General features: G+C 47.2%; 2 protein-coding genes across 3 annotated transcripts; one reads left to right on the top strand and one right to left on the bottom strand.

Moving 5' to 3' along the window:
- The first annotated feature begins 83 nt into the window (after window positions 1-83).
- Window positions 84-11971, top strand: AAMP (angio associated migratory cell protein). The gene is made up of 11 exons (XM_061563299.1): window positions 84-278; window positions 2284-2445; window positions 3594-3713; window positions 4541-4680; window positions 5243-5387; window positions 6011-6094; window positions 6673-6788; window positions 7278-7399; window positions 7921-8011; window positions 8689-8843; window positions 9304-11971. The coding sequence occupies exons 1-11, from the start codon at window positions 185-187 to the stop codon at window positions 9377-9379; spliced, it is 1305 nt and encodes a 434-aa protein (XP_061419283.1). The 5' UTR covers window positions 84-184; the 3' UTR covers window positions 9380-11971.
- On the bottom strand, window positions 11971-27939 carry LOC133349669 (keratin, type I cytoskeletal 18-like). Of its 2 annotated transcripts, XM_061563301.1 has the most exons (9): window positions 27540-27939; window positions 27084-27473; window positions 23836-23918; window positions 21789-21945; window positions 17850-18014; window positions 16453-16578; window positions 15338-15582; window positions 14103-14122; window positions 11971-13499 (listed from the first exon to the last, which is right to left on the bottom strand). In XM_061563301.1, exons 2-9 carry the CDS (start codon window positions 27426-27428, stop codon window positions 13378-13380), a joined length of 1263 nt encoding a protein of 420 aa, XP_061419285.1. In that variant the 5' UTR covers window positions 27429-27473; window positions 27540-27939; the 3' UTR covers window positions 11971-13377. The 2 variants fall into 2 exon arrangements, with proteins under 2 accessions (XP_061419285.1, XP_061419284.1); XM_061563300.1 differs by having other exon boundaries at window positions 27084-27938.

Below are 27939 nucleotides of genomic sequence, written 5' to 3'. Positions count from 1 at the left end.
ACCTCGTGTGCGCACCTGCTTAATTAAAACCCCGCTGTATTAAATACACGGGCACCACGAGCTGCTCTCCCATTGGCCCAGAACTCGTTGTGGGCGAGGCCCACTGGTCGCTGCAGCTGAGTTGAGTTTCCAAGTTCGCGTCCCCGTCCTCTCGGCCCGCGTAAACAGACAAACAACTTACAGGATGGACGATCCGGACGGCGCGGAGGCGCATCTAAACAACAACAACAACGACGACGTCGTAGAGGTCATAGAATTGGACGGTGACGCCAACCCGGGTAAGATGCGGAAACCACGTTGCGTCCACGTGTGTATAATAGGCCCCAGCCTCGGCCTCGCCTAGAGGCCCTACGGGCGGAGGCACCCCCTGCCCGGCTGAGTACCAGGCCTATGACGGGTGGAAATGGTGCTGCTTTCGGTAATGTTTACATGACTTGTGTTTACATGACTTGTGGTTATTCTTAATTGCTACTCTATTTGTAATATTAGCGATGAGGTGGTGTGTTTTATAACTGAATTGTATTTGTGTTTAAGCTACTGCCTGTGGTTTGCGATTTTAATATTAACCCCCCTGGCCTGTCGAGGCTTTTGATGTGAGCAAGCGTTACGTTGACTTTGCGATCATCGTCCTCACCTGTCAACCCCTTATCAGCGCCCTAGCTTACTACAGACACATTTAGACCTTATTGGTCACCCCGTGATCCTTATAAATCTTAACGTTCATCCTACAAAGCCCCATCACAAGGGAGAAACACAAGCAGACAATGTTGTTGTTGCCCCTATTGAAACGTCTGTACGCCGTACGGACCTAAAAACTCAATTTCCCTGTACAAGAACACGGGCTAAACCGTGTGGGTTGACGGCTATGATCGTCCATGGTCGATCCCTCGCCCCTACCTCTCATCGCTCCGTTTCCTCGACTGCACATCCTCCTGACGGACGCGTTCCACTCCTTGGCTGCTACTATGTTGTTAGCCTCACCGTCGTGATTAACCATCGCACATCAAATTCATTTATTAGATATAGCCATGTGAGCCAATCGGCTCTTGAATCGGGTGCAACCGCAACAAACAAAAAACTAAAACATGAACAAGAAAACATCTTAAAGGGACTATGTGACTAAGTGCAAACAGAAAATCCAAGGAAAGACAGCAACATATTGCAGAAAAAACACCGTACACCAACGCTGTGTGCAGAAATCCCAGTGGGATGCAAGTCAAACAACAACAACCACAAGACAACTTAGATTAAGGCCATCAGTCTTACTCCGTACTACAACAAACAAACATGGGAAAACCAAAACACTTTTCGAAATCGCCAAAATAAAACCATGAAATTAGCGACATGCCCTCCCCCCCGCCCCTTTATTAACAGTGTGATGCCTTCCTGCACTTTAAATAGTGACATTCTTATACAGCTATTTTTTTTATAATTTAAGCTTGCTTTTAACACAACCAGCGTTATCATTAGAGAACGTGCATAAATCAGTCATTTGGTACTGGGATCTGCATTACAATTGCTGTTGGAACACTGGCATGCATCAATGATTTTAAATACTGTGTGTTTTAATCACAGTCGTCATCGGCCATGACCTATCCACTTCTGGATGAAGGTCTCCCCAAGTCGTTGACATCTCTCACGATGTTACAAACCATCCAGCTGCATCCCCTATTACACTTTTATGTAGTGTATAAGATTACAAGAAACATTTACACTGAACTAACTACATTTTAGCATGGTACAAGCGGAAGGGACATTGTTTTTGTATTTGAGCAAATCATTGAATGTGGCTGTGGCCATATAAAGTTACTAAAAGGCTTTTAGGCAATACTCAAAGTCAAAGGTGCAGTCCTGAGATTACTTTATCAGGTCAGAAGTGCCTCCACTAGAGAGAGAGCTCTAAAGGGTATTTGACCTACTCTTCCAAACCGCTCGGACAACCTTTCAATATTTCGATTTAAAGCTTTCGTGACTGCAGGGATTCATCTTCTTGGTTCTTTAGGTAAAGTCACGTAGAAGGGAAATAATAAAATAATTATTATGTTATATTTTTTATTATTTCCCTTCTATGTGACTTTACCGAAAGAACCAAGAAGATGAACCTTTCATTATGTGGGAGTACCCATACTTATCCATACTCTACCCTTATACACACGACATGCCAATCGACTCGGCATTACTACGCCAGCTAAAAACGTGTTTTGGGCACATTGAGATTGTCCTTCAGCGTGCTTACAAACTGGCATCGGTCTACTTTGTGTGTGTGTTTTTTTAAATTAACAGATGATCTGGCGGACGAAATGGAAGATGTTGATTTTGCTGATGAGTGCGGTGATGATGAGGAGGACGACGATGATGATGACTACAATGAGTGGGCGAGTGAGGCGGATGATGGTGGAGAAAGTGTTCCTGATGACAGCGAGTTCACGGTCAAGAAGCACAAAGGTATGAGATTTGGGATGAATCCCATCGCCGCATATCACCAGCAGTTTTGAAATATCTTTGCCTAGAGAGTAATAATAATGACATTTGCCTATGATCAAACTGGAACGAGCCTTCATAGTGCTTGGATGGGTGACGATCACGCATTAAACAGGTGTCGTATTCTGCTGTGGGGCTATATTGTCAGAAGAGGGTAGTGCAGCAAAAATCCATTGTTTCGATTTAAAGCTTTCGTGACTGCAGGGATTCATCTTCTTGGTTCTTTCGGTAACGTCACGTAGAATGGAAATAATAAAATAATAAAAATAAAACATAATAAAATAATTCTCACGACGTTTCAGACTCTGTCTCCTCGACAGACCTGTCCACCTGAGGACGGCTGCGTGCGTTGTGGCCGAAACGTCGTGATAATTATTTTATGATGTTTTACTTTTATTATTTTATTATTTCCATTCTACGTGACTTTACCGAAAGAACCAAGAAGATACATCCATTGTTGTATTGTACTTCTATGCCACAATGATACATTCCTTGCCTTTATCACCATACACTTACCATCAGAGTGAAGTGTGGTCAAACATGACCTGGAATTCCAGCAGTGAATTGTACATGTATAATCAAGTCTCACTGATTCTCTTGACGTTTTCAGGAGGGTGCTGCAATGAGATGTTGGGCCACTTCCACCTATTCATTGTAGGACATGTGGAAGGAAACCAGAATATCTGGATGAAACCAATATATTATGGGATAACCTACATCTTTATATAGTACTTTGAGCATCGAGAATAGGTGGTACCTGTCATCTACTTGACAGCCAGATAGTTATATTTTGAAACTCGTGATTAGGTGAGTCATAACATGGGAGAAGTACTTACCACTACAATGTGGATTCATACAGCAGACACATGCACCCACATCTCAAGACAATCTACATTAACCCTGGACATATTGCCTTGTATTGAGTGAGGCTGACAGCCATAAGCACAGTTAAACAAGCTTTGAACAGAGGCTGGAGGTTGATGGCATGAATGGCTGGTGTGGAAGGCAGTTATAGACAATGAGTGCAGAGCAGAGTAGAATGAGCCACCTGTAGAGAATGACAGCTCTGGTGCTGGTGGTGATCCTGGTGGTGGTGTTTGTGCTTTGTGAAGGTGCCGTTTTCTGCATCGCCCTGGACCCCAAGTCGAACGCGCTGGCTGTGACAGGCGGCGAGGACGATCTGGCGTACGTGTGGAGAGTGGGCGACGGAGAAATCCTCTTCCCCTGCACCGGTAACTCTTTCATCCCTGCTCTCACACCACGGGTGTTAAGTGTAAGGTCCCCAAGTGACACTTGTGTAGGGGTAATATATATAGGTAAGCAACCTTGTATAAATAAGACAATCTCCAGTAAAGTATATTTCATATGGTTAAGCAATTGCAAGATCATGAATAGGCAATTATTTCAAATGTGTGCCGAAAATATTACGTAACAAAAAATTAAGCAATTTTAGCAATTAAGTTACAGCATGTGAAATTCGTAAACGATTAATTCTTGTTTTTGTGGGTGAGTTCGTGTAAAAGTGTGTCGTAAACCGTCCACCCGACACAGCCAGTTAACACAAGTGTCATGTGAATTGATTTGTGCCAAATGTCTTCTTGCTTCAGCACACCAATGTGTTGGAGAGTACTCTTACAGCATTTAAGTGGGTACCCAATTATGAATCGTAATATTCTTTGTGAAAGCCTACGTATTAAATTAAAATAGTTAAATGGTAAACGTTGCATGGACATGTAATGATCAGTAAAACGTGCAAAACTAATTTTATTTTAAAAAGTATTTGCAAATCATGCAACATTGACCACTAGGGTTGCCATCTCATGGGTGCAAAATCCAGGACATATCATCATGGTAAGAAGAATATTTCGCAGTACTGGAGGAGAGAACCACATGCAATTGCATTGTCTTGAGTGGCGTATTATTCCACAACTGACAAAAACCAGGACATTAAAAACAGTTCCCACGACTTCCACTTGAAAAATGGACGGTCCTGGGAAAACCAGGACTGGTAACAACCTGAACAACGACGTCCACCCTCCCCCCCCCCGCCTTGATGTAGGCCACAAGGACTCGGTGACGTGCGCAGGATTTAGCCACGACTCCTCCATGGTGGCCACGGGCGACATGAGCGGCCTCATCAAGGTGTGGAGCTCAGCCACGGCGCAGGAGCTCTGGTCTTTCGAGGTGTCCGACCTGGAGGTACGACGCACTCGAGCTGAAGGGAGCCCCGGGTACCCCTGTCCCCTTTGTGCACGTGTGGTGTCGGGACTGGTTGCCCTGCATATGCTGGAGGAGGAGGGCTGTCACACTGCTCTGTGGCTACGTGGGCTAACGTTCACTCGCGTAACATTGACATACATATGTATTCAATCAATTATTTTGTGTATCTGGTGCTCTAACTGTGTGAAAGTCACGTGTAAAAAAGCATTCGCCTAAATATATGTCCACGTGTCTTGGCCTGTCTGTGTAAACATGTTGTGCCAACAGCAGAGGCAGCTGGTGCTGCAGCCTTTTTAAATCCGCTCTTCTGTAGTTTCACTTGCAGCTCATAGATGGATGGTTTGTTGCATGGCAAGACCCTAGGAGATGGCGGAGTAAAAGAGACACCATTTTGCATTGCAATGATGATTATTATGACCCGTTCTGATGATGTGTCTTATTATGATGCACTTCTTACTTGAAACCAGAGATTCCTGCTCTCTTCTTACCTGGTCCGATAAAGGAATTATATTTGATGAAGTGGTTGTTCTTGTCCTCTCAGTGGATTGAGTGGCATCACAAGGCGCCTGTGCTGCTGGCTGGTACCAACTCGGGAGAAGTGTGGATGTGGAAGATTCCTGCCGGTGACTGCAGGACCTTCCAAGGCCCTGGCTGTCAGAGCATGTGTGGGAAAATCTTCCCAGATGGTGAGTTCCACCAGAGAAAATAATACACCATTATTTTACGTAATTTTCCATCAATTGTATGCTTGTTGTGCTTTCAGTGTCATGTCACGAGACAAAGTATCCATTTGGATCTCTCTCAGAGCAGTACACAACCCTTTGTGTCCGAGAAAGAGCACAGAAGCAGATATGACAGTGATACCTCTGAGATATTTTCAAGCGACCTCTCGTGCACACGATAGGGGCAACAATTTGCCATCAGTCTTGTCACGGGAGAGTAACGTTCGTCGCTTGAAAAAACAATTCTTTTTAAATGATCAAAACTGAGTATGTCGCCAAATTTAAGTGCGAAGCAAAATTTAATTCGATGGTATTTTTTACAGTCATTAGCGACCGGATTGAAACCATCAACTCAATACACTTGAGAACCCAGTTTAATCACGGGCGCCCGAAATTCAAATTCGAGTCCAGCATCTCGGCGATGCCAACTCGGCACTCTGACTTGTCTTTATAAAGCGCCTTTCACCAAAGCTGTCTAACCGCCTCGTGGCTTGCTTTGCTGTAATGCTCGCTCACGACAAATAATAGCCCCTTGCTGTCGCAATTGGCCCGAGCTAAATGGAGGGACGTGTTTTGTTGGCACGCAGGTAAAGGAGCCGTTGTGGGCTACGAGGATGGGACGGTGAGGATATGGGACTTGAAGCAGTCGACGCCCGTGTTCACTTTCAAAGGTGGGTACTGTCGATGCATTTGCCCTCTGTGGGTGGTTGTGCTGGGCTGGCCATGACGGCAGGCTGTGGGAGTTTGTGGATCGTGCTGCAGGCATCGTGAAGATACCCCAATGCAGTTCTAAGAGGTGACCAGTAGATGGAAGTGCTTATTTGCAGAATGCAGATGAATCGATGGGTACCTTAGGCTGGTTTTTTTCCCACCACTTTTACATTACATAGATTGTATTTTAAAAAGATTATCATGCTCGCAAATCAAGTATTGCATAATCTGTCTAAAAATGTATTCACAGTTTATGTAAATAACTTGCAAAGTTATGCTAATGATACATTTAGGCTACAAGTAACAAAAAAACTGGACTAACCACACCAAAAAAAAGACCATCGTAGAAGAAATGGATAAATTAGGTGGCAGTTCATCACGTTTCTCCGGGTGGCTAATTATTAGATGCAATATTTTTTACATAATTGTGTTTTTCTCCAGGTGCTCCAGTTTTCTTCCACACGTGCATATAAATACTGACCCCTGCGCGTGCAGATTTTTGCCGATCTCTCCGTAAATCCTCCTTGTTCCGCCGCAGGCAAGGATGGGCACCAGGGCTCGGTGACGTGTTTGGCGGTGCACGACGACGGAACGTTGGTGCTGACCGGATCCGTGGACCGCACGGCAAGTCTGCTCAATGCCGCCACCGGCAAGGCAAGTCATCCGTCGCTTCCGTTTTATGCCCGCGCTCTGCTCGTAAAGCCAGCCCCCCCCCACCCCTGGAATATCGGGACGCAAGCGGGCGTCGGACAGCGACGCATGTCTTTTGCTAGCTGCGCCAGCCAGAAGGAGTTCTTCCAGAGCCGCCAGGATCAGCGTTGGTTGTGCCACAGCACCTCTCAAGATGAATCGGCGCGTTCCTGCTCGGCTTCCAAGTTCTGACGATATCAGGTGTATGCCAGGTCATTTGTTCCTAGTATGTACATATTTATCTTGAACTTCATCCACACCGTACGTAGCCAACCGTGTTAATCAGAGGTGCGGTGGTCCCAGTAGCGGTGGTCCTCGTTTATGCACCGTCATGTTTATTTAGCGCTTATCACACCGCCGGTTAGCATGGTTGGCTACATACAGTGCGAAAGACATTGGACCTGCACACATTGGATGGCTCTGGGTGATTGATCGTCACCGCTCTGTGCCCAGGTCCTGCACGTGTTCACGTTGGATGCCAAGGTGGGCATGGGCAGCGGTGCTGGCGCTGCCGTTGAAGACGAGGAGGAGGCGGGGAGCTCCAACTCTGTGGAGTCGGTGGGCTTCTGCAAAGTGTACGTCAATCTCATGCTTGTAATCCGCTCATCATTCGTCAGATTACATGTAAAAAAAAAAAGCTGGGAAGCCATTTCGCTACCAGGAAGCTCAGTCTGCTTCGGGCATTCGACTTGCGCGAAGAGATTTGCGCGTATAAACTCGCAAACGTGCAAACGGATACGGTCGGTGTGTTTGGCGTGCGAGTTCACACCCACTTATTGCCCACGTGACCGTGATATTTTATGCACGCAAGTTGCTCTGGCGTGCAGCCTAGCATTTTTTGTTGAAATGTGTTTTTTAAAGTATTGAATTTACAATATCAGGGGGTGGGGGGGGGACTCATGCAAATCTGTGCCATGAGGTTGGGAAGGTGTGCCTTGTAAAGTTTGGAATTACTTGGTTTCGGAGTTGTATTTGTTGTTTAAATGGAATATATATATGGATATAAAATTGCTCAGGCAATGCATTCGGTAGCCTTTTGCCTCCTTTCAAAAATGTAATCGATGGAATTAATTTATCTTGAAAATCTGGCGGACAGGCACCCTCTCATCGCTGTGGGGTACTTGGATGGAACTCTGGTCATCTGGGACGTCCCGTCACAGACGCTGCGCCACAGGTTGCAGGAAGGGGTGAGTCCTGGGTTTAAAAACTATAACCCACTCGCGGGTCTTAAACAATCGACTTGCAACGCAGAGTGAACGTGTTGAGTACGGTCTTTAAAATATACACTGGCAAACGTGTTTTTATCGTGGGATCTTATGTAGATATTCTCCACAGTGATGCCAATAACTATGTTGAGTTATGTTTTATATAAGTTTGCAACGAACGAGGACCCCATAGCGCAAATAGAAGGTCCTTGCCTTGAACATTGGTAGTTCACCAGCATTAAACCTTCATGTCCCTGCACGTGGTCCCCAACTGGGTGGGGCAGTGAGCCCAGTTCCCCCCCCCCCACTGGGCCCTATCGCGTCCACCCTGGCTGCTGTTTGCGGAATTTCTATTCACTCCCCCCCCACCCCTTCGGTGACCGGTGCCTTGTATCCAGAGGTCGCAAACGGGTTTTGATTCCTTACCCGTACCCGTATCCGGCCGCACCAGGGTCGCAAATGGGTACCCGGACCTGGCCGGGTACGGGTAGCCGGGTATCTGTAAGGGTACGGGTATCGGGTACCCAGTTGCGACATCTGCTTGTATTATGCTTGTATTGGGGTGTAATAAGAAAAAACAAACGGCACTTGTCCCAACAGTCTGTTAAGGATATCGGGGGCGGGGGGGGATCACTGTTGTTGTTTGCGTGCATGAGCAGGTGGGCGTGGTGAAGCTGCAGTGGGACCTGTCTTCGGCAACGCTCTTCGTCTGCAGCCTGGACGGCCGCGTGCGTCTCTACGACGGGCGCAGCGGTGCCTCGGCCGGGCTCCTGCAGGGACACCGCGGGGAGGTGCTCGACTTTGCGCTCAGCAGGTGAGGATGGCGGTGGTGGCGGGTGGTGGTGGTGTGTGGAGAACTGGGCTGCAGTGGGACTCGAACGGTCCGTTCAAAGCACTGAGCCAGCCGAGTGCCGCTCTGTAACAGACTCGCGGTTTATCAGTTGATTTATTCACGTGGATAACTTTTGGCAAATAGAATTTGGTAATCCAGTAGTATTTTTTGTTAACAAGCCCATCTCTGTTGACGACACCCAGAAGGTCCGAACTGATGCAGAGTTTGCTCGCTTAAACAGATGCTGCTTGATATTTATTGGTCTTGACAGCAATTAGGCTGGTGGACTATAACCCCTGCAGAACAGGGGGAGAACATACATACTCCACACAGAAAGGGCACCCGAGTCAAGATTGGAACCTCGAGCTTCTTGTTGTGTGGCGCAAGTGTTACCACCGTGTGCCACCCATCAATCCATCCCTCGGTTCGTCTTTTGCGGCAGGGACTCGTCAATGCTCGTGACGGCGTCTGGGGACCACACCGCCAAAGTCTTCCACCTGCAGAAGCCGGACCGCTAACGGGACCGTTGGGGAACGCCCAATCTTGCCGCGGTGAAAATTCTCTCGTCCGTGACCTTGGCAGCATGAGTGGACTTTTGGGGGGACAAGAGCCACCACCCCTCTTCAGCGCTTCATTGGCGTGATCCAAGCATCGCGGCAGCTTCACGGGGGTTTACGCACAGCCAGGCTGCCCGGATGCCGCACCCCGCTGCGTCTTTCACGATGAACGGACCCTGGCGTGGAGTTTGAGTGCCGGTGGTAAATATATTCTGCACCCGTTGGCATCGAGAAGATTAAATTGCGTGACCTCTCGTCTCGTACGAAGAGACGAGGGGATCCCATCTTCATCTACCTTTCTCGTCCTTAAAAGTCCCTCTCATTCATCAGGAAAGCCTTAAAGTACTTTTTCTATCAATTATTTGACTTGCGTAATGATAATAAAAATTCCTTCAAATCTGCAGTCACAAATGAAAGAGCATGATTGAACAATATCGGTAGAGGTACAAACTGGAGCTGTCCAATCTCTGGCCCGTGGGTCACATAGGTCCCGCTAATTTGCTTAGCCTGGCCTGTCACATCACTGGAATTGCAATAAAAAATGGCCCTCAGCTGCTGTGAGTTCAAGTTAACCATCTTGCTCGTCGTGTTGTCTTTGGAGCCACATGATGTGCGGGAGTGGGGGTCGGTTGGGGTTGGGGTTGGGGCCTTGTGAGTTAAAATTGGGCACAGCCTGGGTACCGTATACACCCTTCCATGGTTCCCTCTCTCTCCAAGCTCGCCCTCATATAGCCTCTTCGCAATACATCCCCAAAAACTCGGTTGCATCTTTATAAATGCATCTCAACCTTCGTCTCTTCTGAATCGTATGTCTTCTATCGAAATGTTCTCTTTGCAGTATCTCCCAACGTCTTGTATGAATGCATCTTGTGTCTTGTCGTACCACCGATTTAGCATGGATGGCTACGGACGGTGCGAAACAGGTTCAACATACATATCTCATCTGACTGCCTCTCTTCTCTCGGTGTTACTCTCCTATCACTTCCATAATTATCTCTTGTACCTCTTAGAAATGCCCACGAACCATGACTTTCTAGCATGTTCACCAATCTGGTCCTTAAAGCAAGAAATCCGGACGAACCTGTCCCCAAATCGGTGGCAAAAGAACCCCGCTGAACCTGTAACTTTGGTTTTCAGTATTTTAGGTTTCTGACGCGAGCCCGACTTAAGTTCCTATGAATAGCGGGTCCAAGTGGATTCATGACATGAACCGCTGTGGTCAGTGGAATGCTTCACCTGTGCCACAAATAGGATATGTTGAACCATCCACACTGCAGTGGTAATCTTCGACGCCCAAGTTCCAGGAATTGAATTCCACACTTTACAGGTAAAATGCCGACTGCTGATGAGAATGCGATCCCAGATCCTTTTACAGGGGTAATATATATAAAAAAATATAAATATAAAATATAAATTAAAATTTATAGATCCAATTCATGTTTTGGCAGATCGTGTGCACTGATATTTTGGTGGTAGCTTTTGCTTCCATTGATTTTTGCCATGTTCCTTCACCAGTTATCGCTAGAAAATCGGCTTCCGTCCACTACACGCATCACGCCCCAAGTATCCGCATAGGGCATCTATGACCACATAGCATGGAATGCACCCGATCTCGACAGACCCCGGAAGCAAAGTTGTTTTGAGCCAGGATAGTGCTTGGATGTGCGACCATCATGCACACTGCGTTGGGCAGCAGAGGGCAGTAAAGCAAAGTCCATGGTGTACCACGGCTATCGTCTATGCTGCCCCGCCCGCCTTCACCATCCCGCACTGACTAGCGTGAAGTATGGTCACATGACCCCCCCCACCCACCATGACCTGCACAGCGTGGGGGGGCCCTCATCCAGTCGTGGATTGACAAACGGCACGGTGAAGGTGCCAGCCACCACAGCTCTGCAGGTGCGGTGTGGTGGTATCGCCTTACCTGCGGTGTCCTTTAGTTGCTTCTGTTCCTATTAAGGTCATTGTTACGTCACTTTGTGAGTGTAAATTAATTTGGCCATGCCTTGAATTATAATTTTTAAAAGACCACAAAATGCGTTTGTTAAATTCAGACTTGCATAAAATACGTCGTCAGAAAAATGAAGACCTTTGATAAGTTTGAGATAGCAATAATAGCCAGATGTAAGAAATAATAAGCAAACTGTCTCTTGCACCTCTGTCTCGCATAAAACATCAAAGTAATACATAATCTGTCAGCCGCTTGGCATTTTGGGAGTGTGTAACTTCAGCATTGATTCGATTCAAGCAGTTTCAAAGTTGCTGAGATTATCCACTTCCAGAAGACCGTGTGGCTGAAGGGTTTTGTAAGAAATACTTCAGATTTTTTTTATGTAGAAAGACCGATACACGAAGTAGACATTGTCTGCTTATTTGTTTGTTATTTATATTCTCCACAACCGGAGCTAACAATTATTTTGAGACGTAATTACTTTATTTGGTCAAATCATTTTTACTAGGACGCGTAAAAACACGCTGTGAATCTCGAATGTGTTACGGCAAACAAAAGAATATAACGAAATGTTCCGAAATAAAAATGAAATTTTACGATGATGGATCGTCATTTATTTATTTTGTTTTTCACATTGTATCTTTTCACATTGCATCTGTTAACTCATAAACACACCACACTATTAATTATATGCCTCTCATGAAACACCAGCATTTAGCTTTCATCAGTTTGCAGTCGAAGTCACAGTCGGATGTTAACACTATAATGAAGTAACATTAATTTTTCTGATGTGATTACAAACAGTGATTACAAAGCATTATTTTCCGAAGCAAATATATGTTTCGGTCAATTAGCTATTAGGCTTTAAAGACCAATATCAAGCAGCATTTGTTTAAGCAACCAAGCTGTATCATTGATCTGGAATGCCAATAGGCTGATGGACTAAAATATAAATGTGCCAGCACCGACTTATGCTTTTACCCTTAATTCTCCACAGCAATGCATAATGGCTTTTATGTACGCTACTGACTTTGAGGTTGGTTGAAGTGTATATATTTGCCAACATGTACCGATTGTTCCATGAATAGCAGTGCATGGTAGGATACTGGGATGTTCTATGTTGAGTAAAAATATTTTAACACCTTAAGTTGTAACAACTAGTTAATATTCCAGAAGTAACCCTCATTGCAAAACAATATCAATGACCTCCAGCCTCATACTAGCTGCCTACAATTGCCTAAAAAACGTTTACTAGATAAAACAACCACCACCAATTAAATTGGCCAGATGCAGTGATCATTAACAGGATATTGGCCCTTATTCCCAGTGGCCCACAGCAGAGGTCGCAAACGGGTTTTGATTCCTTACCCGTACCCGTACCCGGCCGCGCCAGGGTCGCAAACGGGTACCCGTACCCTACCCGATACCCGGCTACCCGTACCCGGCCGGGTACGGGTAGGGTACGGGTATCGGGTACCCGATTGCGACCTCTGGCCCACAGTGGGCCACTTTCACCAGTTTGATTCGAAAACGTCGTAAAATGAAGTTCCCATTGGGAACTTTTGCAGAGCAGTGCATCCCCCCCCCCGCCGCCCCCCGTGTAGGAGAATTGGCCCTCGGAAGCAGATGTCGCAGAAATTCTTCTGAGATCCCTTCCCGTTGTATCTTTAAGCCACGCACTAAGGGGGGCAGTGCATTCCCACATGGCCCTGCGCTAAAAATGTTCACGTCTCAGTCAAACCAACAAAAAAACAATCGTCTGAATTGGAACTTTTGCCACATTAATTGATAAACAAACTCGACGGGATGGTGTTGTAACATACATTTATCTTAGCAGTTATTGGTGACTGTACCAAAACCGTAAATTTGCTAGACCTTAAAACCCGGTTTAATCACGAGTGAACGAAACCCAGACGCAGACCCCGGATCTCGGAGGTGATTGCCCAATTGCTCTGCAGACCGTTGAGCTGCCCGGCCTCCCCTTGCTGATCTTGAGCGGTCACCGCTACTAGCTGTCGCTGCTGGTCAGCACCACGTCCTGTGTCTCCGAGCTCTCCGACACCACGCGGCCGTCTATGATCTCCTGCGTCACCACCTTCACCATCTTCTTGGTTATCTTGCTCGGTTTCTCTGCCAAGTACACACACAGAGTTTGTTGAACGTTTCCCTGTTCGTAGCGTGATTTGCAGTTCGGCTTCGTGAAGACACGGGAAGACTTAAGACTAGAATGCACGAGGGATAGGTTTGTGCTTTGAAGTGCGTATCCTTGCGCTATCGGTATTAAGCGGTAGGATTGCAGCTCAACCGATTTTTGAAAGAAAATGTATTCTTATTTAAGCGTGTAACTACATATCGATTCGCCAATTTAAAACTGAGTTTAAAGCTCATGATGCACGCATTGAAAGTGTGAATCTAATTCTGACCTCGTGTCTTGACGATTCACCAAATCGTGAGCAGGGGGCGAACCGTTGATTCACTACTCGAAATGGGTAGGGGAGCGCAGGTGATGGATTTACCAGGCAATTGATAACACTGGAGTCTGTATGCGTGTATGTATGATGAACTTCTTTCGCACCGTACGAAGCCAACTGTGCTAAGCGGAGGGTCCGTGGTGACCTCGTCGCTTTTGAACTAAGCCTGGCACAGATGTAGTAGCGGTGTTATATCAGCCGGCGCTTGAGTGTTGAATCATGCGCGGGTGTTGTGTGTGCGTTGTGCGTGCGTGCGTCTTACGCTTTTCATCCTTTGTCACCCTGTAACGACACAACGGGCAGTGTTAGTGGCACTCGCGATTTGCCGTTTGTTGCAGCTTGGGAATTTTTTAAGAAAAAAAAGTTTGTGGTGCATCGCCCAATTTACGTTAAGAGTCTCATTAAAATTGGCATCTGCGTTGTGTTTATTGACTGAAATAATACAACGGGTTGATTAACAAACACCAGGATTTTTTTTTTACTCTTAACTGAGCGCAGAGGGAGAGGTCAAGGATTTGTCTGACATCTCCAGGAATCTCTTCCTGGTGTTGTAAAGTGCGTGAGAGGTGGTGGCAGCTTGGGGGCAGGCCTTCATCCAGCAGTGGATTGACCACGGCTGCTGGGGGTGATGATGAAGATGATGTGAGATATTCTAATTCCTGAGGTACGTGCCGGTGTTGGTGCACCTCCGGAGGTGGCAACCCTAAAGCGTTCATCTTCTTGGTTCTTTCGGTAAAGTCACGTAGAAGGAAAATAATAAAATAATAAAAATAAAACAATAAAATACAATTCTCACGACGTTTCGGCCACAACGCAAGCAGCCGTCCTCAGGTGAAGAACAGGTCTGTCGGAAAGACAGCGTTTGAATGAACACCACCAAGCTTGGCAGCGTATATTTAAGCTGGGTTAGGGGAGGAAGGGCGCCTTGAGGACGGCTGCTTGCGTTGTAGTATTTTATTATGTTTTATTTTTATTATTTTATTATTTCCCTTCTACGTGACTTTACCGAAAGAACCAAGAAGATGAATCCCTGCAGTCAGGAAAGCTTTAAATCGAAATTTAACCGCCACTACGGGGTGGGATTCCATAAAACTTTAAGATCCTTCAACAAGCTCCGGGATAAGAAGGCTCAGCTAATCGAGTCTCTCACCTTTCTGAAGAGATGCCGTGACTCTAAGGTAATACCAATCGCATTTACACTAACCTCTGCTGATGCAATTTTTTTTGTCAAGGCGCTCTTCCCCCCTCCAACCCAGCTTAAATATACGCTGCCAAGCTTGGTGGTGTTTCATTCAGACGCTGTCTTCCCGACAGACCTGTTCTTCACCTGAGGACGGATGCTTGCGTTGTGGCCGAAACGTCATAAGAATTATTTGATGATGTTTTATTTTTATTATTTTATTATTTCCCTTCTACGTGACTTTACCGAAAGAACCAAGAAGATGAATCCCTGCAGTCACGAAAGCTTTAAATCGAAACCTGCGTCACCGAACGCACCGGACGGTCGTCTGCTCCTCGCAGTGGCTGTGCTGGCCCTCCAGCAGGCGCCTGTACGTCTCGATCTCCTCCTCGAGGCGCATCTTCGTGTTGAGCAGAGCCTCGTGCTCGCGCAGCTGCCGGTCGATGTCGCCGCGCGCCGAACCCAGCTCGGAGAGCAGGCGGGAGATTGACCCCGCCAGGCCTGCCAGACCCTCTGCGCTGTGCGCCTCCACGTCCTGGGCTGCCTCGTTCAGCGATGACACCTGATGCGAGTCGGGTGGTGGGGGGAAGGAGGTGGGCAGGAGAGAGGGGTGAGCGCCAGGACTGGTGAAATGCACGAGTGAAAAAAAAATTGTTTTGGGAAATTTATTTTGATGACGATTTTTACTTGAATGGGAGATGGACTCATTACTTGGTCGACACGAATGTTCTGCTAATTGGCATCACCATCAGCCGTGATCTGTCCACTGCTGGATGAAGGCGTCCCCAGTACCATATTTGTCACTGGATTTGTATGTAGAGGGAACGAGAAAATAAAGAAGGCACAGAACGACACGGACAGACTTCGTCAGAGAGATGTAGAAGTAAAAGACTGGAATGATCCGAAGCGATGAGACCAAATCAAGACGGGAGACAGTGGAAGACGTGGAAGGAGTTGCTGTTTATTGGAAGGAATTTAAAATGATGAGACGAAACAAAAATTACTGTTATTGACTGTCAACAACATGTTTATTGTATGAAGTGTATTTTAGCATAGTCTCATTGTTTACGGCTGTGGGTGGCAATGGATACAGCATGCATCGCATGCTTTCAGATGCAGTGCGCTTCTGCGGACGTCTGGAACGCTCTTCCTTCCGGTATAAGGAAGCCACTGGAGCTGTGGTTGTTGTGTTTAGTTTGTTGTCCTTCCCCACACCTCCGATTAGCACGGTTGGTTACGTACGGTGTGAAAGAAGTTCAACGTACCTACGTGCAGCATTCACGCTGCTCCCCTCCTCAATACGCGCCTACCCCCAACATGGGAAAGCTCACGATCAGCGCAGCGAAGTCTGTGAGCCCTCCGAAATGCCGGTCTCAACCGCACACGTTTTGACTGAATGGAGAGGAGGAAGAGGATGTTTGTGGATGCTCACCGTGCAGCGCAGGGTTTCCGCCTCGGCGTACAGGGCCTGCATCGCGCGACGCTGCTCCGACAGCTGCTGCCTGAGGGTGCCCAGCTCCTCCGAGTTCTGCGAGATGCGCGGGTGAATCTCGTCGACCTGCGCGGGTGAGCGGGGAGGCAGAGGAAGAACAGGGTCACCGCCTCTCATCCCCCTGCTACTCCCGCCGCCGTCTCCCCCGCTGTCACCGGCGACGTTGTTTGAGAGTCGGGGGTTAAAGACGGAGGTGGACGTGTGGCTCAGAAGTTGGGGGTTACAGTGCCGAGCTGGTACCGATGAGAATCTGGGTTTAGAATCGGGGTCTCGGTCTGCCTGCCCACGTTTAAACCTTCCCTCGCACCTCTAATTAGCACGGTTGGCTACGTACGGTGCGAAAGAAGTTAAACGTACGTACAAACCAGGTTCTCAAGTGTAGTGAATTGATTGTATCTGTGGGTCTCCAATGTGAGTCTATGACTTGACTAATTGAGACTTCTGTGAAGTGTGATCCGTGTTGTCTACTGTAGGTCTCTGAGTCTGTGGATTTCTGTATGAGTCTATCCGTCTCTTTGTTAATTTGTGGCTTTCTACACGAGTCTATGGGTCTCAATGTGAGGATATAGGTCTCTATGAGTATTTTGGCCTCTATGCGAGTTTGTGGGTCTCAACACGAGTCAGCAAGTCTATGTGGTGAAGGGCAACCCATCACTGACATCACTGATGATTGCCCAAACGGCTGAGGCATGCCCCAGCGGTAGCACGCTCGGCACTTGTTGCAGAGGATCACGGTTTAAATCCAGCGGCCACCCTGATTAATATTGCCGGTGTACAAATATGAAGATACGCGCTGTCTGCTTCAAAGTGGACATTAAAGATTCCCCTGATATTATTAGCAAAAGATGGCTTTTTGAGTGCCGGTGTCATGGTGTAAAATTTTGCCAAAACTGACATATTGATCTATTATTCATAGCCACCATCGCCCACAACTGAAACCTTGGCAGGATTCTCCTGCAAACAAGTCATGAGACTCGGTGAGGCTTTACTGGGTAAAAATGTGCTATGTAGAAGGGCCGCTAACCGAAACGTCGCCGTTTATAAACTCTTCCTTTTAAGGCACAACTTTAATGTATGCATGCATGCTGAACTTCTTTCACACCGTACATAGCCAACCATGCATATTCGAAGTGCGGGGGATGGACAACAAAACATGACGAATGTGTAGAGTTTGTTGTTGTTTGTGCTCGTGCACCACTGCCGATGCAGTGTCACCAAAACAGTTGTTACGACGCAAAAAAACAAAAAATGGCTCCACAACCTCAACGCACACGGAGACTCAAACGCGTCCGTTCCTTGTCAAGCGCCAGAGGAAAGAAGGATGCCCCTGCGAGTACCTTGCTCTTGTGCCAGACCTCCATCTCCTGCAGGTTACTCTTGATGAGCGCCTCGTACTGAGCCCTGATCTCGGCGATGATGTCGTTGAGGTTGTGGCCCTTGACGCTGTCCACCTCCACCGAGATGCTCGACTCTTCGATCTCCTTGAGCAGGGAACTCTTCTCCTGTGGACGTCACCGTCACAGCCAGTGTCAGATTATCCTCCGTAGCAAAAGTTGCAAATGCTACGGGCCCCGTACTTTCAAGGGCCCCGCTCTAAATGCTTTCAAGCTATCAATTCCGGTTCGGTCATTCTGCACTTGCTCTATTACTGTAGTACTATACCGCCTTCAACTTTTATGAACGACTGGGTGTTTAAGGTTAGCGATTTGTCGTATTATCTGGCTGTAAAGAAAATGAAAAAATACAATTACTTTACTGTGCAAGTAAAAAATTTGTGTTTTCATATTTATATGTGTTTTTTTTTTCTTTAGGGACATGTTATAACATATGTTACAGGCCCCGCACTACTTAATCCGGCACTGGTCACAGCATGAGCCCCTCCACCCCCCGCCACGAGGGGATGTAGTCACACTTTGGAAGTGGGCGTGAGTGGGGAGGGGATCATATTCGCAAAATGATATTTTTAATTGGTGAGATTACGGATGCACATTGAACCCTGCACAGTGCGAGAGAGTCGTGTGACATGCACGCCTATAACGCATCGGCACATCGTCGTAATAATAATAATATGTATTTGTCCTGCGCCATATTTCAGAGACGGCGTCACGATGCTGAGTCCTGTGGCAGTGCTCGATCGTCGAGGCGCTGGTTGTGAACAGGTCACCCACCACCCTGAGCGTGGCTGTTTCTGTAGAATGCTCTGAACGATGTGCGGAATGGAACGGTGCAAACATTTGCCCCGAGGCTCGATGTGGTGGCCGAGTGGAGAGAGAGAGAGTGCTAGGCATTCCAAGATTTTGCTGATATTAGATATTGCTCGGTAACTGGAGGTATCGTCACGATTAAGGTTCGGTTTAATAAAAAAAGCGTAACCAGACACGTGTTTTAAGGTTGGATCATTTGCATGCAACGCGCGCACGTGCCCCCAGGCTGGGAAAGCGTTCCTGTACGCAGGCCGCACGCGTTCCACAGGTAACGCGTGAAATTATTACCGCGTGACCGGATTACTTCACGGATGAAATAATACATGCAGCAATGGATCCATAGATTCGAGGAAGAATGTGTCAATGTGTCAATGATTTAATACGTACCCGAATGGACGAATTAATAAATGAATGCAAACATGGACACATTGATCGATGTAAGAGTGAATACAAAACTGCATGAATTAATGGATTGATAAAACTACCCATGTCTGAATTAGTGCATTCAGATTGTGTGTGGGTGCCTCTTGGCGACATTCAACAATGTCGAGGATTTTATTTTTTTTCGGGCCGTGCCACAAATTGGCTGCTTCCAATGCCCTCCCCTTTCCGCCACGCTGCCAAACGCTCGGCAAACAACGACGGCGGTTTTAAAAGAAAAAAATAAAAACAAATGGCTCGCGTAAACAACGCACGGATAAATGGCTTTCGCTGCAAAAAATTAAATATTAAAATTATAATTTGCGCTCGTGTGTACAGACACGTGTACGCGCGTACGTCTCATCGGCAAAGCGAGGAGAGCCCCAAAAAAAACTCTTCAAAAAAAAACTGAAGGGAGAAAGAAAAAGTCTCATAAAAATGGAAATTGGAAAAGTTTCGCTCATCCGTGCAAGTGAGGAGAAGTCAACCAGACTTTTGGCTGTGGCCTCTCAAAGAGGATTAACGCCTTCCAGGGTTTACGTCTGGTTTAGTTTTTTTATTTGTAGGTGAGCTCCTGTGACAGATGGGAGCCACGAACGTGTGAAATCTTGCAGCGGTGTCCATGATGGGGTGCCCGATTGTCGTGATGGGGAAAAAAAGACCAATCTTTTCTTTCAGCCAATTTTACTTTTGACCCAAAAATACCCAAAAAAAAAAACCCGGTGCCGATGCCTCCATCGCCAGCAGTGCGGTACAATTCTACGAGGCGATGGACCCAAATTGCGGGCGTGCTCGATTGCTAAGCATTGCGTTTTTTTTAATGAACTTTTTTCGCACCGGTACGTAGACAACCGTGCTAATCGGAGGTGCTGAAAGGTTTAAACATGGGCAGGAAGCCGAGCCCCAGATTCGAACCCAGATGCTCATGGTGGGAAGTAACGTGCAGACGTGCAGACGCGCAGCAGCGATGCACACGAGTCTCTGTGTGTGTTGGATAACGAGTTGGCTGTTGGAGGCAGTACAGAAAGCAGGTTTACAACAAAAAAACATTGCATATAAAAACTGCCGGGGTTAAAATAAAAACAAAGCCTTAAGAGACTGTCAGGCTTTCCTTTGTTGGGTCTGTTGTTGCACCTCATAAAAAACGTAAATAATAATACAATTAATTCGAAAACGTGTCGTGTTATTGCGGTATATGCCACCGTTATGTGTACAGGGTGGTCCATATGTCTTGTGAACTCCCCCCCCCCCCCGTTGTTATCTCTAAAACGTAATAATTTCCGTTAAATTTTGATTTAAAGCTTTCGTGACTGCAGGGATTCATATTATTGGTTTTTTCGGTAAAGTCACGTAGAAGGGAAACAATAAAATTCTTGCTGTGGATTTCACACCTGATGATTGCTTGTGTTGCAGTCGAAACGTCGTGAGAATTTTATTGTTTTATGTTTGTATTATTTTATTGTTTCCCTTCTACGTGATTTTACCGAAAGAACCAATAATATAATTTCCATTAAGTAAGGTTTATTTAAGACAGAAATGAATATGCAAAGGAACAAAAAAAACATGTTAGGAGTCAGATAATTGTTTTTTTACCCTTTTATCTGGCAACAAAACTGACACCTTTTTTTTACAAGGAGTCATGTTTGCATAGATCACAATACCTGCAGTCATAATGCAAACAAAAAACATAACTCTGACAATGTATGCACTGTCCTTGAAGTTGATTGGCCCACACCCGAGACAGCTTTCCTTAGAGCCTAGTCTCACATGGTGTTGGACCAATTATCATATTTTCTACTGGCGTATGAGGTTCCAATGATGTTAGGAGTCAATTAATTTAGGGTCACAAGACATCTGGGACCACCCTGTACAACAACGACATTGTATGTAGAGACCCGAGCTGGATTCTCCACCACAGCTAACATCAGCGGTGAGTGGCATCTGAAGCTGCTCTCTACCTCCCTGTCCCTTCCTTATTTAACAACCGGCGCTCGCCGATCGGTGAAGTATGGTCGAACAGCCCCCGTGAAGAACCTGGCCGGTGGGGGAGCTTCATGCAGCGGTGGATAGACCATGTCTGATGATGCTGGCGACGTTTGTTCTTCACACGTCTGCATGGCGCCTTCTTTACGCGTTATCGTAGCTGTGTGACTGTGTTGTAGTTATTATTATTATTCCTCGCCTTCTAGCCCATCCAAGGACGGGTGTATTACAGTAAATCTGAAATATTCAATCGAACTTAATGCTCCGCTCGCGATTATTAATGGCAGCGTTACGGAGGTAGGGTCACATCAGTGTTCTCGCTCGTTATATGTTAAGACTATTCCGCATAGCCAGGAAAGCCTCACTCAGTGTCTCGACTTCATTATCATGAGGGTCCTGTCAAGTTTGTTTTCCCAGCAGGGGGCGATTATTGCTCTAGGTACGTGTATGTTCCAAAAGAGAAAACTATACGCATGTTTCATGTCCGTAAATTATATGTACGTCTCATGTCTGCATGTACTTGTATATCTGCACGTACCGTGTCTGCATGTATAATACACGTGTGTATACTGTCTGTGTAGGCATCGTGTGTGTGTGGCTGGCTAACAGCACTTGCTCTGGCAGTCTATTCAAGGCTATACGGGGATCTTTGCATTTGCAATTGCTCACGTCCGCATGGCTCTTCTGCATGTGCAGGAGCTGCTCCTCGAGCAGTTCCACCTGTCCCTCCAGGCTCATGCGCGTCACGTTGGTCTCGTCGATGGCGCGTCGCAGGTTCGTGATGTCCGACTCCACCGAGGTGTGGATGCAAACCTCCGACTCCAACCTGTGGAGGACGGGCGACAGCACATCCACTCACCGCCAGCGACACTCGAAGCACCAACCGCCTCTAGCAGCGGCACCACCACCACTATCAGCGCCGTCGCGAACTAATAGCAAAGACAAAGATCGCCTGTATAGCCTGAACAAACTTTTGGGGAAAGTGCTGTTCGCGAGCACCTATGAAGCACGGTACGGTAGACGAGGGGGTGGCTGGCCAACACCACGGCCGACCACCTTTGTCTCCCCAGTGGCGATGTTTACACACTGCAGTAGGTACTTATTTGAGACTGAGTCGACCTCGGGGAGGTCTGGGTTCGTAGGGCAGCGCGCTAACCACTGCACCACCGCTCCCCATCACAAAGACCATCACTATCACCAGCACAATCGCCACTCAACTTATCTCGACTACCAACACCGCGGTCACTCGCTATCTCAGTCACCACCTCTAAACTGTCAATCATCACCACTTCAATCGCCAACTCCAGATGGGTCTGGATGTGAAACGTTGAAGCCACTGACACCGATCTGCGGTAATGTTACACGTGGGGGTTGTAGCCAGCAGATGGCGCTCTCCTATCAGCAATCAGAAATAGCCGCTCCCTACCAGAGTAGAACAACGTTCTGGATCTTTCTTGGCAAGCGGTGGGCAATAAATAACTACAGGATATGAGGTTATAATTAAATTTAGACCCAGTGATTAAAGGTTTGCTGCTGCAAATAGAGATCTGCCGGGTTAACTTTCACAGACTCGGCACGGTTGGGACGCAAGGGAGAATCGCATGGCGGTGAATTTTGCGCCTACGCGAAATACATCTCGACATGAAACCTCAAGACACGGAGAAAGCCATTGCGATAAACGTCTCCGTTGTCGAGGAGAGACCCGCGCAGAAGGCAAAAACAAAGCGCCTCAAGACTTCGGAGAGATTAAACTCTTGTACGCACAGAAGAACACAAGTTCCAAAATTAGAGAAACGTTCACAGTACGTATTGTGCTTGTTTTCTGGACAATGTTTGAAAACACGCGGGGGCCTGTTGTTGAACACGTGGAGGTGTTCTAACGACAGCGAGGAGGTTTGGAGTTATCATCCGTCTCCCTCACCTGCCACCGCAGGATGAGCCAAAACACCGCTACCTGGGCCCCTTCTCACTCGCACGCGTCACTGGGACCAACACTTCCCAGTACTTCAATCAGAGTCTCCACTGGCTCCCACCACAGACGACTTGAGGTTGTTAACCAGACAACAGACGGATTTCTGCTGCCCAGAAATAACATTTTGCTTGCACTGTTACTCTTTCTGAGAATGTGCTGAGGGCTAATTTACTCATTTGGAATTACACAGAGCCTCCTGAAAAAGTAGAGAGACCCAGTAGGTAATGCCTACCTGGGTAAACTCGCGTGATAATAAGAATAATGTATGTGTGTATGTATGTTGAACTTCATTTGCACTGTGCATAGACAGCCATGCTCAGTCAGCGGTGCGGGGGAAGGACAACAAACTAAACACAAAATGCAGTTCTCAATAAATTAGTTTTCAATCTAGATGATGATTTAAAAGTTCGTAGTTCCAGTGGCTTCATACAATCGGAAAAAAGAGCGTTCCAGACGACTGCAGAAGCGCATCTGAAAGCGCACGATGCAGTGATCGTCTTTGTTCGATGGTTAGTCAAAAGTCACTGCGGGGATGACCGGAGTTTGCGTGATGATTCATGCTCCTTGAGATCAGAAAAGGTATTGTGGTTCATTTACGGCAAGCACTGTGTGTGTTGTAATGAGTGCCTATTACACATTGCATAATGCAATGATGCAAAGTGCCCTTCCTAAAATGCCTAGCAACTGCCCCACCACTCATATGCTCGCTGCGCCATGGAGACGGGAAAGCGGTGTTTTACTGACTTTGCTCGGAAATCCTCGGCAGCCAGGCGCCCGTTGTCCAGCTCCACGTGCAGACGTGCGTTGGTCATCGTGGCTTTCAAAATCTGCGGCGACACAAGGGCAGAAGTTGGCCCTGAATGTAACCCGTGCCTGGTAGGTGGAAATGTGCCCCCGATACTTATACGCCGGCCGTGGAGATAGAGCGTTGGAATCGGCTTGCATTGCAGGAGATAGGTAATAATTTTCTATAGCGTCATTCATGCAATTGTATCCCACAACACTGCACATCAATAAGCCAGTCCCTTACACAGATGATACAAAAACAACTGTTGGCTTGGAGAGGGCTTCATAAAGCAGTGGATAAATCATGGCTGGTGATTATTATGGTAGCGGCCATTTATCAACATCAGGGATGCAATAGGGGTATCGCTAAACTACGTTGGTGGTCCGGAGCCAATTGTGGAAATTTCACATTTCCAAGGTGGATGGTGGGCCGATATCGAAACACGATGAATTTGGTGGCATTGTGTTAACGTGGTACTCATTTAATCGACCCCCTTGGGAGAGATGATAAGCCGAGCCAACCAACCGACAGCAGCATTTAAGTTCACAGTCCCTCCCATTGTGAGTTGAGCTCTCAGGAGACAACCCCAGTATAATGGCAAGAGGCGTCATTATGCAATGTGTATGAGCTGCAAGTCAGAAACGAAAAAAAACAACGGCCCGCAAGGGAAAACATACAATTTCGGGAAAAAGCCCTTCTTCGTGGCACAGAGATGGCACGATGAAGTGCCATTTCGCTACATGTCACCTGTTGTCTCTATTGTATATATACATAATTCCCTTTCAGAGCAGTGCTATTGACACGTGTGACGAGTTATGTGTGCTCGTGCACCACCGCCAATGCAGCATCGCTAAACAAACGTTTGTCGCACTCCCGGCCAAAAGGCGCCCCATTTTTCATTCAAGGGAGGACGTTCGCGTGGCCGATGCCCCCACAACGGCGGCTCGGCGACAACGCCATGCAAGAGCCCGGCCATCACGAGACAGCGAGCCGGTCGAATAACCTACCCCGAGCAGCCAGCGAGGCAGCGTCAGATTACACCACACACACACACGCGCGCGCGCGTGCACACGTGTCTTAGTCTAATGCATGCAAATAGAGGCTTACCGGCTACTGCAATATTCAAAGGCTGCCAGTTATAATGGTACCTTGTGAAAATTAGATATTGCCGAAAGAGTCACGTTACAAAAGCTGCCCGGATCTTGGCCCACGGTGAATTTGCACAACATTTAATTAGCATGTGTGTGATGGCTTTGTGCTTAATGTGATTTTACCCGAACGTGGCTCTTGCGTTTAGGCTGTGGTGGCATCAGCTGATTATATTTTTCATATTTGGAAATTATGTTGGGCTTGTCTTTGCCCTCTTACGTAAGGGAATGAGACTCCCAAAACACCGTAGATAATCCGTGAAAATTAATGATGCAAATGTTCAAGAATCGAAAACAAAGCAGGCACACATTTCCTCCTCCCCACCGCACCCCAATTGTACATTATATTCATCAATGTTTAATATTTCATCGTTTTTTTTATGCATTATTTAATATTTATGTTTAATTACAGCTGTGTTTAGTTGATTTTTGTTTTCAGTGCGGCATTGTTTTTGTTTGCATTTCAGAATTTGCTGTTTTGTTGAAGTTGTGCTTAAAATCTTTAGATTTTAATCAGGTATCTAAAAAAAAATCATACTTTCTATCACAACGGGCCCTTGCCTGGTTACAAGTGAAGAATATCAACCAAATGTTTAACAATCTTACAGCCCTTTGTCCATCCACTTCCGGATCAAAGCCCCCCTCCCAGCATGTGGATCAGGGGGGGTGGTATGCTGTCCTAGTCACGGAGCTTGCTTGACCATACCTCTCTGTACCGGCCAGTACTTGTTGGTGAAGGAGGTGGTCAGTATCACACGCCACTGACGACATGTAAATACATATTGTTTTATTTTTAAACGTTAAGCGGCCCGCAAGAAAACAGCACTCTGGAAGTTGTGATATATAAGAGTGTGCAACTACGGTTCTTATTTTATCATGTTTTATTTTTGTTATTTTATTATTTCCCTTCTACGGGACTTTACCGAAAGAACCAAGAATATAAATCCCTGCAGTCACGAAAGCTTTAAAAACGGTTCTTGAATTTAGCAAGGTCGATCGGTATGAGGGGAATGTTCGCTAGGTAATATTGGCCGTGGAATTGAGCTCAGGTAGCCAGGACCGGCACGAGATTTTGTTGTTGTTGCAATGTGTTTATCCTTCACGTATGTTTAATTTCCACCAAATACTTTACATAGCCGCTCAACATGTATGTTAAATGGGGCACGATATTTGTTTGCTCTGCTAAGCGCTGGCAGCAAATGTCATGCGATAGCCGGGCTCACAAAACAATCTGCAAGTCACTGTTCCGCCCATCGTTTTGCCTCTCAGCTGGCTACGAGGTTCACATATCGTCTGCCCGTTGTAAATATAAATAATGAAAATACTCATTTGCAATGGGAATTTCTGCGCGAAACCCGAGCGAGTAAAATTAATAGCGGGTTGGAGGTGTCACCATCCTTTACCACTCGCCTCCCTGCGAACGCTGAAAACCCGTGCACACTTCTGCCGTGAATGTCGACGGCCAATTGTGCTCGCTTGAGACTCAATCGTACGGGTCCGTACAATTGCATTCTAACTTTGCGAACAACTTGTGCGCCGTATCCAGATCGCACGCGCCGGCTCCACTCCCGTGCAGAGAGCAAACGAAAGCGCAGCGCCACAAGTAGCTCAAGGGGCAATGATGAGTTCACTATAATGTCACGCTCGCACTTAGATCATTGTTATGTATGTGTACATAAAACAGAAGGCTGCTTCTAATATCACAACTAGACATTGATTTGGGCTTGTAACGAGTCTATTGCAGTTGTTGTTTCGCGCCCCCATGAGATACAATGAAGCTGTGGAGCTCGTGGCATGGAAGTTGTCCTACTCGCCCAGAATACGAATCCTGTTTCGGGCCCTCAATGAACGGGCTGGCACCACCACCACTGCTGCCCACTGGACAACCAAAACCCGCGGCAAGACATCCTCCAAAACCAGTATACCCCGCCGTCATACCGCACCATCATACCGCACCACTACACCAGCCCGTCATTCCGCACCGTCACGCCACACCATCACAACGCACGTTCACGCCGCACCGTCACGCCGCGCCTGGCCACACCACCCGTCCCCACCTGGCCCCGCAGCTCGCGCGCGGCCTCGTGGTACTGCCGCAGCTCTACGGCGCCCGAGGGTCGCTTCTCCACCAACTCCTTGATCTGCAGCTCCGTCCTGCGGTTCGCCTCGTCCAGGGATCGAACGCGCTCGATGTAGGTGGCGAGCCGCCCGTTGAGGCCCTGCATCTCCGCCTTCTCGTCCCCGTGGAGCCCCTTGAGGGTGGGCAGAGAGGACATGGAGGACGCGGAGGCGATGGTGGCCATCCTCCTGCCGGGGGCCATCCTGCTGGAGGAGGAGAAAGAGCGAGTGGTGGCCGTGCGTGGCGAGGAGCTGCCACTCGCGCTGTGAGAGGAGAACGACATTGGTGCCCGGTGAGATGCCCCTGCTGCTGTTGCTACTGAGTACAGGTGTGACGATGCTGCTGTTGCTACTGAGTACAGGTGTGACGATGCTGCTGTTGCTACTGAGTACAGGTGTGACGATGCTGCTGCTGCTACAGGTGTGATGCTGCGGCCGCTGTAGCACAGGTGTGGTGACGGCGCGAATGTTGTACAGGTGTGTACAGGTGTGATGATGCGATACAGATGTGATGCTGCTGTTGTACAGGTGCTCTTGCTGCCGTTCTAGAGGTGTGTGTGTGTGTGCAGGTGTGATGGTGATGATGTAGATGCTGCTACACAGATGTGATGCTGTTCCTTCTGCCCCAGTTGTGTGCCGATAGACTGAGGAACAAGTCTCAGCTTGTTTGACCCGTGCGAGGGGGTGGACTTCCAAACGGTGACGAGTGCAGAGGTCCGACCGTAAAGATTATGATACAAGTCCACTATACAAGTGTCTTTATATGCGAGCGTGTGTGTGCGAAGTGTGTTTGTA

This window comes from Lethenteron reissneri, chromosome 31 (genome assembly GCF_015708825.2).
Source record: "Lethenteron reissneri isolate LAM-NWPU_2019-01 chromosome 31, ASM1570882v1, whole genome shotgun sequence".
Lineage (NCBI taxonomy): Eukaryota > Metazoa > Chordata > Hyperoartia > Petromyzontiformes > Petromyzontidae > Lethenteron > Lethenteron reissneri.
This window is presented reverse-complemented; position numbering and strand designations above follow the sequence as displayed.